This window comes from Cygnus olor, chromosome 3, assembly GCF_009769625.2.
Source record: "Cygnus olor isolate bCygOlo1 chromosome 3, bCygOlo1.pri.v2, whole genome shotgun sequence".
Lineage (NCBI taxonomy): Eukaryota > Metazoa > Chordata > Aves > Anseriformes > Anatidae > Cygnus > Cygnus olor.
This window is the reverse complement of record NC_049171.1, coordinates 49684114-49696347: the sequence shown is the minus strand read 5'-3', so window position 1 is coordinate 49696347 and position 12234 is coordinate 49684114. Positions and strand designations below refer to the sequence as shown.

General features: G+C 35.7%; 1 protein-coding gene across 1 annotated transcript in view; it reads left to right on the top strand.

Moving 5' to 3' along the window:
- REV3L (REV3 like, DNA directed polymerase zeta catalytic subunit) overlaps positions 1-12234 on the top strand; it is a 125144-nt gene that overhangs the window by 104418 nt on the left and 8492 nt on the right. Inside the window, 9 exon segments of the mRNA XM_040553862.1 lie at positions 375-493; positions 1478-1619; positions 4624-4868; positions 5871-5979; positions 6853-7059; positions 7686-7795; positions 8841-8955; positions 10621-10758; positions 11804-11994. Coding sequence (XP_040409796.1) covers positions 375-493; positions 1478-1619; positions 4624-4868; positions 5871-5979; positions 6853-7059; positions 7686-7795; positions 8841-8955; positions 10621-10758; positions 11804-11994 — 1376 coding nt within the window.

Sequence of the window (12234 nt, the reverse complement as noted above, 5' to 3'; positions counted from 1 at the left end):
TAGCAAGTCAGCTAGTATGGTGCTTGTACTAAATTAAATACTTGAAATTATTTTGAGTTCTCATACTTAGTTGTTCTGCTGCTTGTGACCTTACATTCAACATTCAGCTGATTGAATCTTAACAGACTTTGTTGTGACCAAACTTAGAACTGATCTTTGTGATCTGTTTAATTCCACGTAGTCGTTTCATTTGATGAGGGATATTCTTTCAGTGACTTCTAATAGTTAGGGACTTCTAAATATAAATGTTTACACTTTGATAACAAATACTAATAAAAAGGTATAAAATTAGTTGTTACTATTTTTTTAAAGTATAGATTTTTTTGACTCTGAAAGACGTTATGCATGTTAACACATTCTCTGCATTTTTACAGGTGAATCTAATGAATTACACCTTTGAAAATGTGGGCTTTCATGTTCTTCATCAGCGTTTTCCTTTATTTACTTTCCGAGTTCTTTCTGATTGGTTTGATAACAAGGCAGATGTCTACAGGTAATCCATTCTTACGAGTTTTTTTATTTGCTCTTTTTAAGGCCAGATTCTTAAAATTGTATAGGTATAAGCTAAAACCACCATAGATAGAAATAACCAATTTAGCTCAGGTACTAGAACAGTCTACATACAGCAACATGACCTTACTTTGCTGTCCTGATGTGTTCTATTGTATGGTTATACCCTCAATATGATATCTTTGTTTTTCTATTTAAAAAAGCAAAGCTATTTTTCAGTTACAGTCTCAAAGTATCTGAATAGATCTACTGTTCTGAAGTTCTGTAAGGTCTTTATTTGGTATGTAGTATTCATCAGAAGGATTTGTAATGAACTGTCAGGTTTTCTGTTTTACTTCACAGTACATGCCAACCAAGCCAGGCTTAAGAATAGTACAAAACAGTGTACAAGATGTTCAGAGAGTAACTGTAGCTGCTTAAAAATATCAGTATATGACACGTATCACAATGGGCTTCACTCTTCCTTGGAGTGTTTTGGTATTGTGTCATGTCAACAATTCATAATACTGTGAGTACTGATTTGAACGTCTTAAATAACATGTATTTGTTTTCTTAAATATTTTGGACTATGTGGAAACTTGGCCTAGTGTTGAAATTACAAATTTATATTCAACAAATACAGAAGGTTGTTTCCACAGAATTCCGCTTGGGAAGGAAAAAAAGCAAACATGAACAGGTAAAGAAAAACTCAGGTTTCTATTTTAGTCATTCTTTAGGGTGGTAAGGCAAACAAGATATAGAATGTTATTGAGATATTTCTTAGCATTAGGTTCCTATACCACATTCTGTGTGTATCTTTAGAATACGTAAGTGTATGCTTGTGTGCCACATTTCTGAAAGAGCTGTATAAAAATGTCCTATGGGAAATTTTATTTGCTCGTTTGTAATAAGCTGTCATAAAAATACATTTTTCTTAGAAAGAGCAGCATTGTCCTGATTGTTTATAACAAGGTGTTCACTTTCACAGATGGAAAATGGTTGATCATTATGTTAGTCGGGTCCATGGGAACCTCCAGTTATTAAAAAAACTGGATTTGATTGACAGAACAAGTGAAATGGCAAGACTTTTTGGCATTCAGTTCTTACATGTATTAACAAGAGGCTCCCAGGTAAGATTTAGTTTACCTTACACTTCACAAAAGCAAAATAGTCATTACAAAATGTTTAGTTCTTCAATATTTTCAGAGTCAGTGTATGTATTTTCATAAGGTCAGAGGACTGTTTTGTATAACAAGAAATTGAAACGTTAAGAAAGGCTATTCAAATACAGTAATAGTTAGTCTCCAGAGATTAAAAGAAGCTGTTAAAAATAGTTAAGACTGCCCCAAATATAATTACTACACTGAGTCTCCTCTAATGACTTTGAGAGCACTAATTTTCATTTTAGGTTGATATTTTTCACACTTACATGAGTTTGAAAGTGAACACTTTATAAAACATTAAGAAATTTAATCAAACATGTTTATAATCAAGAGGTGAGATGATTTTCTTCCATGGCAGGCAAAGCTGCGTTGACTATATTATAAGTGACATTTCCTGCGAAGCAGGCCACTGGGCAAGATTTGATGATGAGACAGAAATGGCTCTGGCTTTATTAAGTACATGTGTCATGCAAGATGCATGGTTCTGTTATCTTGACACTATCATCAGAAGAAAAGTGAGCAGGACAGATTTACCCTTCTCTTTCTTTGGGACCCCAGGAGTTTTCATTAATTAGAAAGGCTTTTCTTGCCCAGGTTCTGATTGACTAGGCTAACTAAGCTGTTTTTTTTTATGACTTCACATGAGCCTTGAACAGCACCTGAAATGAGAAGACAATTGCTCTTACTCACATGTTTGTTTCTGTTTTCTTTCCTTTCCTACCATAATTATTCTTTCCTACCATCTTTCTGCTTAAATAGACATTCAGCTAGCTGACCAGGATTTGATTACTTTGCCGAATTCTGTCAACAGAAAGACAACTTAAAAATTAATGTCCTAAACAGACCAACATTGTCTTAAGGCAGCCAGAAACTAGAGTGTCAGTTCCTTAACAATTTAAAAAAATTAAAATGAATAAAGACAATTTTAAAATGGTGCCACTTACTTTCTGAGACTGCAACTGCCTGTGTCATCTCTCAACCCAACAGAGGTTTTTGCTGGTACAGAGCTATACTGGCCTTATTTTATTTTGATTTTTCTTTTACTGGTGAGGAGGTGGAGGTGAGGAGAAAGGGCTATTCACCGGTTCAGCTCCCTGAACTGGCTTACCACACTATCAGAAAGGTACCACAAGGGAAGAGAAATGCACAGTTAGGGACATGGAGGGTGGGCTGGCATACTGCCAACATAGATATGCTTAAACTATCATGATTACAGCCTGTGAAGACTGTTCTGCCTGTCATTTTCTCAAATGGCTGTGAGTGGGAGTGAGCAACAGAAACATGCAGCATTTTCAATCCTGACTGTTCTTTTCTCTTTCCTTCTGTGCACTTATTTTTTTTATCATTGAAACTTTCCAGATCACAGAAATGGCAGTTGCAACAACTCCAAGTTACCTCAGATAATTCTTTTTTCACTCCAAAGAACAATCACTGCATCTTAGGAAGATGTTCCTTTTCTCCTTATCTGAAACAGATGTTAGAAAGGATTTTTGTACTAAGAAAGGATTTCAGTTATTTTAAGGTTTTTCTTTTCAAAATTTTTCTTTCATTAAGTTTTACAAGACTGTTCTAAAGGTGATTTTCTTTTCTTTTATTAAGCTATTTTGGATATTCCATAGCAGACTAAACAAGTCTAACATGATATGGTCATAGGCATATAGGCTATTAGTCAGATGGTTGAAGAACTTGCTGAAAAATAGAAAAAAAAAATTAGTTCTTGCACAGTTCTGCTCCCTGACTATCTCATCATGCATCTGAGCTCATCACTGGATACGCATGTACACAACGAAGGCAGCAGCAGCTTAAGCTACTGCACCACTGCACTTTCAAACTCCAACCTGTTTGTAAGGTCACAGGGTCTTGTTAAAGCTACTGATTCTGTAAGTTCATTTATAAAATTAGAGTTAATGAAATGTTACCTAACCAGTTCAGTACAATGACTGAATATATAGTACGTTAGGCAGAGGGCTTGTGAAGAGTTATCTAGTTGCTGACAAAGCAGAGGATTTTAGGATTATGTAGGATTGTTCTTTGGTAAGGCAGGATTTTCAATCCTTTGACATTTATATACTTAATTTTCAGCTGTTTATTATTATTATTATTGTAAATACATACAATAATATGAGTACCTGCTATGAGTGCTTCTAAAGCCTTACTATAACATTGTAATAATATATAAATGATTGGAGATAAATCTAACATGGCAGCCTCCGTAGATGACATTTTGTGGTATCTTGAACAAGGTAAAAGTACTTAAACTTTCTGTTATTTTATCCTTCCTGTAGTATTTGTGGCATCATGAGGGAGAAATCATGGTACCCAGTGCAAAGCTTTAAATGCAAAAATGACTTTAGAAATGGGCCGACATACTCTTCCCTTGGTTCTCTTGCTGCCAAGTATATTGTAGTTACCTTGCACAGTCACAAACTTGGAAGTACAACTGCTACCTTACACAGCTTGCTTGTCATTTTTCTGTTTTCTTGAATAAAATTTCTGTGCAAATTCCTATGGAAAATGGTAAGCAAACCAACTGTACATTATATCTTTTTTTTTAATGTTCTGTAAGTCTAACAAAAATACAAATTAGCAAATGCTCATTCACTGACTGTAGCATGGCTGTATAATTTTTCGTAGCCTGCTGGATTTTTAATTTTACCCTGAGCTGGATGTTGTGTGTTTTTTATTATTATTATTTTGTTTTGTTTTGTTTTTTTCCATAGATATCACTCAGAAGTACTTTATTTTTTAAAGTTAGGGCTAAATGCTGAGGAAACACAATGAAAAGTTCCATTAAGTGTGATAGAAAGTATACATTACAAATAAGAGTATAGTTGTTTATTTCGGAAAACTATTTGTCTGTACCTTAAATTCAGGAAATCTAAGTGCATATTTATATAATTTTAATACATCCATATTTATTCTACATTTTTGGAATTATAGTTATAATGACTGTATCCAATCTGTTTTGCAGTATCGTGTGGAGTCTATGATGCTACGTGTTGCAAAGCCAATGAATTATATTCCTGTGACACCCAGTATCCAGCAGCGAGCTCAGATGAAAGCCCCTCAATGTGTTCCCTTAATAATGGAGCCAGAATCCCGCTTTTACAGCAACGCTGTTCTTGTATTAGACTTCCAGTCGTTATATCCTTCCATTGTGATAGCATACAACTACTGTTTTTCAACCTGCCTGGGACATGTTGAAAACTTAGGAAAGTAAGTTATTTTTCTTTTCCTTACAAACTTTGATTCGGTAGAGACTTCAGCATCCTTTGTAAGATATTGAGAACCCTTGGTTGTCCTTGGAAATTATGGATATGTATGAATAGCACCATTTTCTGTTAGAAAATATGAGACGGTAAAGATCAACCATGGGGGTGTGTGCATGTGTGTATACACACAACCACATGCGCATCAATATGTGCTTTTTGATTACAGAATTAGTCTCTGTTCCGTTAAAATAATAATAGTAATTTGTGTGTATGTGCATGTGTGTACACATGTTGCATTGCTGTGTTGATACTAGTTTTTAATGTTGCCTCAAAATAAATTGAAACATAAATCTACTGTATTTTCAAAACTGGACTAGTATTATTCCACTGTATGGTCATAAATTGCTGTCCTCTTTTAAGAGTTGTGGTTCACTCTTGTCTTAACTACTCAAAATGAAAAAATACAATTAGTTACTTTATGTAGCACCTTTTATTGAGATTAACAGTAAGTGTGTTAATTGGAAAAAAGAAGAGAAATCTCACTTCTCATTATAATTACCTTTAGAAAACAATATTTGGAAGAATGGGAAGATGCATGCAGTGATTACTAGGTGTCACCAGCAAGCTTTCAAGTTTCTGATTGGAAATTCTGAAGTCGTAGGAAGAAAATATATGCAGCATGTTACTTGGTAGACATGCATGGTTTCCATACAGGATTAGGGTATGATTAGAGGGTTCCACTAACTCAGTATTTGGAAGTAATGTATTAACACACGGCAGGTAAATTACACTGCGTAGAATTCAGACATATATTGCTGCTTTTCTCCTAGAGTGTTTTGCATGTAGCTAAGAAATTTAAATGGTGGTATGTTTGTTTATACTTGAGATTTATACCTTGTGATTCTGTCCTTGCTGGCATTATCAGCATTTTAATGTGAGTTGATGCTTTTGCTCGTCGGGCTGTAAATGAACGAATCATCATCATATTTAATTTTCTCTCTATTAGATACGATGCGTTCAAATTTGGCTGCACATCTCTGCGAGTACCTCCTGACTTGCTTTACCAGATTAGGCATGATATCACAGTGTCACCCAGTGGAGTGGCTTTTGTCAAGGTAATGACATTAGTGCTCTGTGACAGGCATTTTTACTTCCTGTTGGTTGTCTAGCTTAAGATCAAATTGATGTTGTAGTTTTTATTTTGCTGCATTAAGAGCAGACAGAAGAGGGGGGAGGTTCAGTCTCTCATTTCCCAGTGTTTGTTGATATTTGTCAGCATGCTGAACTTCTGACAGTTCAAAAAATAAAATGTCATCTTCACGCTTTCATTTATACCAAAGGCTTATTTCATCTATAATTAAACTGTATTTTACTTGTGCAGTTTGGGGATCAAACAGTAATTATCTGCGTGTAACACTTCATTCTCCTGCTTGAAAAGCACAATGCTTTCCTAGACAAGGAGTCATGGTTTGGGAGATGAAACTCCCTGACTTGCTTTTTATTGTTCTTATTTTATGCTGTGCATACTGCTGGCTGATATATAATGAAATTAATAAATATGGCCTGGAGCACATACAAATAATGAGCCAGTCATCAGCATATGTATATTTAATGTAAAACAAAATTTTAGGTGAAGAAAGTTTGCAGAATTTTTAAAAAATAATATTCCTTCACCTTTTAGCACTTTGAGAATTAATAGAGCAAGTTAACTATTGAAGTCCCATTTTAGTTAATAAGGTTTTCTAAACATTATATTAGCAGGGCTGATGAAAACAACAAAAAGCTATTAACCCTGCCCTTAAGAGCTTTGCACATATTCTGTGTTGCTTGTAATATTTCCATGACGAGCCAAACCATTGGTGCCTGGGGCATCTTGCTAATTATTCATCTTATCGGTGATTATCTCATAGTTCTAGGTTTTGCTTCTACTCTTAACTGTTTTGGTTGGGCTTTTTAACCTTTTTTTTCCTTTGTTCCCTTTATGGCAGCCTTCGGTAAGAAAAGGTGTGCTGCCAAGAATGCTAGAAGAAATCTTGAAGACTAGGATAATGGTGAAACAGTCAATGAAGGCTTACAAGCATGACAAGGCTATAACTCGAATGCTTGAAGCTCGGCAGTTGGGTCTTAAATATATAGCAAATTTTACATATGGTTACACTGCTGCTAATTTTTCTGGAAGAATGCCATGCATTGAGGTAAGGGTTGCAGATAACAATACAGAAAAACAGTGGGAAAGACACAATTATTAAAAAATAGTAAGATAACATAGTATTATTATTTGAAACATTTAATCAAAGTACCATCATAAAAGCTGTTTATTTGTAGTACTGTTTTTGTTGTCCTTTAAAAAAAAATCTTTTCCCTATTAAAAAACACATTTGCAGTTGGCATTTCTATAGAAATCTCTCCAAAGGTAGACTGCACTGGAGTTCTAATGGTGAAAATAAAATAGAACATTGTAGCTCTTTGATACTTGTTATAAAAGGAGGAATCAGCAGAATCCAAGAACTGGAGAAAACAAACCTAAGCAATCTTCTTATGTTCCTTATACTTTTCATGTGCCTACAGAAGTTTAAACTAAATTTTATTTTCATTCCTTTGGTAGTAATTTGATCATTCTTCCTTTAATTCCTGCTATTTTAGGGTGATGTAAGCAACCTTTTTAATTTTTATTATATTCTTCTAAACAATGAAGTACAATACATTATCTCAATATAATAATTTTCTTAAACAGATCACGCCAAGTTACCAGCATTTACCAAGAGCTAGTATTGGTTTCAGCAGTAAAATAAAGATTTTCAATTTCTCTTTGACATTGCAGCTTGGTGATAGCATTGTCCACAAAGCCAGAGAAACATTGGAGCGTGCTATAAAACTGGTGAATGATACCAAAAAATGGGGTGCTCACGTTGTGTATGGTGATACTGACAGGTAACTAACAGTCTGTATCTTACAATGTTTTAAAATCGTAATAGTTCTTCATATATATATTTTTCTGTTTTGTCAACATGATTTACGATACTGGAAAAAGCAGACGAACCCTCTTTGGGACGTTGCTTACTGTCTTGCAGAATGATGCAAAGTAAAGAATGTTCATTTTCCTGGAGTTTCTTTTAGTACTCTTAGAAAGCACTTTGAAGGTTTTCTTTCTTTTGTAAATTTTATGGAACAGGAAGGAGAGGAAAAATAAACACGTTTTTTCAAGTCATCTTTATTGAATGAGCATTTTTGTGCCTGTTTCTGATGCCATTTTTATTTTGGAAAACAGAGTGATTTATAATGTATTAGGTATTACGCGTTGATGCTCAGTGGAAGGCACTCTTTTAAGTTTCGGAAGTGGATCAGTTCAGAAGCAGCCACCAAAGTATACAAAGATATGCCGCATGAAATACATTATATAAGTAGTTCCCCTTTCTTAGTCAATCATCCTTCTAAATGATGGCCATGCTGTAGGCTGACCCATCTCTGGTGCTAAATTTGGGTCATTTCTCTGCTATGGGAAACAGCTTATCTGGTTGTTCCTCCTTAATATCTTGTGAATCCGGTGAATGATTTCAGCCAAAATTGATGAAAGATTTGAAATTTTAAAGATACTAAATTTGTAGTAGTTTCACGCACACTAAAAAATTACTGCTGGGAGAAGGAAGTAAAATCCCCTTGCTGGCCATAGTGAAAATAAACAGTGTACCCAGAGCCCTCTACAGTTCTCTCCTGAGAACTCAGAAGTTTTGCGGTGCCTGGAGCCATCACATTCCCTGCCTACAAGAGAGCCCCAGCATTCATCATGCGTTTGGCACTCCTGATCTCAGACTGAACACTGAATCTTCTCAGGTTTTTGGCTTTTCAAAATGAAGGCAAGGAACAGAATTGTTAACAGCTTGCGTCTTTGCCTTGCCACCAGGAAGCTATAGCTTATAAGCTTCAGGAACTATGCTGAACAGATTTGTTCTTATTTCCTATGTCTGATTTCTTGTAGCATGTTTGTACTCTTGAAAGGAGCAACTAAGGAGCAGTCTTTCAAGATTGGTCAAGAAATTGCTGAAGCTGTAACAGCAACAAACCCCAAACCTGTTAAACTGAAGTTTGAAAAGGTAAAAGGAGAATGTTTTACTGCAAGTGTGTTGAGTGAAAGCGTTGTTATCCTAAGAACAATGTGAAGATAAAAGATTTTTCTGGACATTAACTTCATGTAATGATATACAGCAGTCGTGCACCATACTGTTTCTGTGCGTATGTTGCCAGCTCCTTCTTAATGCTTTAGCAACCCTGTCAGAAGAGCGCTGCAGAATGCACCACAAAAAGAAACATTCCCTTTTTCACATCTGGATGCCTGGTGGCTTGTTACCGTGGCAGCACCAGGCAATTTGAAATTCCCATCTCATCAAGTTTTGGAAATGTCTCCCTCAGTTTGATATTATATGCATGTTACCAAACTAATGTGGGCAACTTGGTAGTGAAAATGTAAACCATCTCTTGAAGTGATTCCAGTGCATTAATTCCTAGCCAGATGTTTATTCTTCAGTCAGCATTAGCACACTTCAGGATATGTCCATGTGATACGTATACATATAAAATGAAAAATCATAAACATTCATTCAGCAGGCTTTTGAAAGAAGCACTAATGACTGCAAGCCATAGAAGAGCGAGGCAATGTGATGCTAATTTTGATGGAATTTTATCCTTGGAAAGTCATTAGTAATTAGTTCAGATGCTCTAGACATTTTAAAAGTACATACCTGATTCAAGAAGTTCAATCAGAATTCATAAGCAAATTACCATTTCTCAGTGAAAATACAGTAGAAAAATATTAACTAGAAAAGTCAGAATACCTGTGGAAGGCACAGCAACCTTTCCTCGCTGACTGATATGCAGAGACCCTTCCCATTTCTTTGAGGTAATCCCGTGTCATTAAGCTGAAGGAGTAATTAGTCAGAAAAATTACTAGGTGTAAAGATACGCTTGAGCAGATGTCCAAGTGCTTCACTTCAAGTGCCCTTATTCACTTGTGGGTCAAAATACTGAGTTTTTTGGAGGCCTCCTAAGACAGGAAGAGGAAAATGTATAACAGCCTCAAAGCTGGAGCATCTGTTAAAGAAGTGGAACACCTATGTGCAGGTGTCTAAACTCACTGCTCCCTCTTCCCAGCAGAGCCAGGAAGATGTGGCATTATCCTAGTAATACTGAGAAGCAATTGTTCCCCATTCTTTCTTCTAAAACTGCTCAAGGAATACTCAGACCATCAAAAATGAAATAAAAAGTTGGAGAGAAGAAGCAAAAGAGACCGTGACCTTAAAAATCCATTTATGAGGAAACTGTTCTCTAAGCATAGATATCCAAAAAGCATGCTTTCCCCAAATCAGGATGCTAATTGATTTTAGACACCCTGTAATTAGATGAAAGTTGAGATCAGAAAGTTCAAACACCACTACTTTTGCAGAGACAGATTTCTTCTCTAATGTTTAAAATGAAGTTGTTGTCTTTTTTAAGAAAGAGAGATAATACAATACATTTGCATTAAAAATGCTGGCAGGTGCAATCCAGAAAAGTAAGGATGCTCAGATTATACTATGTATGTATCACTTTGCATCTGAGCTTCAGGTTGCCTGTCTTTTACAGCTAGATGAAGTACAAAGCAATTCGAGAATGGAATACCACCGAACCCCACTGAAACCGTTTATGTTCAGAGCCACCTTATATTCAATACTGTCAACAAATACAAATGTCAGAGTGGGCTATGTTCTTTTTAAACATTCCAGGTTTACTTGCCATGTGTCCTGCAAACTAAGAAGAGGTACGTGGGTTACATGTATGAAACACTGGACCAGAAGGACCCAGTATTTGATGCAAAAGGCATAGAGACCGTCCGAAGGGACTCCTGTCCTGCTGTTTCCAAGGTAAGATATTCATGCATTCTTTCTGAAAAAAGTCACAGTATTCTGTTATTTTATTGCATTTTTATCCTTTCTCAGAGTCTCTAGTCTTTGTTAGCTGTCTGAGACTTTGTTTTTCTGGTATGAGTAGTTTGGAAAACAAATTGAAGAACTTGTGCAGCATTACAAGGTTTTGCAGTTTCTACAATTACTATCTTTTGGCCCCTAAAAAAAACATAAAAACCTTCAGCTCCATGTAAGTTCTCTAGAAGACCATCTTTGATCCAATTCACTTTACAGGGAAGTAAGTTAAACTCCAAGATGAGTGAGGCAGACTTTTCCCTAAAGGGTGTTTGCTAAATGACTCACTCACAGAAATCAAGTTCAGCTGATAATTCATTTAAAATAAAATTGTTTGTTTATTTTAAGCTGTGTATTGGGATTTTAAAAAGAAAAGTCTCTTGTTCTTAATCAAGTCAAAACAAATTTATCCCAGTAAGAAAGGTAACCACTTAGGATTTACTTCCATTCTTCTTTTTTAATCCCAATTCTTTTGTTTGTTGAGGCAGTCAGAAAGTCGTACCAAAACGTCTTAAATGACAGGAAAAAAAAATCTGTCATACTCTGAAAAACCTCTGTAATTGCTGAAGCAATCTCAGTGTCTGAGCATGGTCATGTCATGAAAGATGTGAAATTTCAGAAAGCTGACTGATTGACATTGGGATTGCATTGCTATCTTAAATATTGTCCAGTGTCCCAAGCACATTCTTCTTAATCCTTATATTTATAAATATGAATTACTGTCAATAATGTCTAACTCTTTCCTTACAAAAAGAACTAGTGTGAGAAGAAAATATGTGAATTGCAGGCTCATGTTTGTGTCAACCTGAGAAAAAACATTCAGTAACATGTGAGTGGAAGAGAGGGCAACCTGTTGTCATATTAACATCCTAGTTCACAACTTACACTTCTCCTAAAGAGTGTATTAATACTTGCATATAATTTAACTGAATTATTTGGAATTACTTATTTTTGAGTTAAAAATAACCTTTCTCCTTTGGTTGTAAAGATACTTGAGTGTTCTATCAAGCTGCTATTTGAAACACGTGACATAAGTCAGATCAAACAGTACGTTCAGAATCAGTGCATGAAGTTACTGGAAGGAAAAGCCAGCATACAAGATTTCATCTTTGCGAAAGAGTACAGAGGGAGCTCTGCTTACAGACCCGGATCCTGTGTACCAGCCCTGGAAATCACCAGGTAATAAAATTAAGAAGTGCTGATCATAGATTTTCCCCTTAACCTTTGTCCTGGCAAGTTACAGGTAGCAGTGAGATGTCTCCTTCAGATATTATTGCAGCAGTCGGCCCTGACTGTCTTGTGTGTGTGGAGAGAGATCAGGTATCAGACAGTCCTGGAAAGCTGTTCCTTGTTCCCGGAAAAAGCCAGGCATGTTCAAGAGTAAGGTGTCTTGTCAAGACTGTATAGTGATGTGTCCTC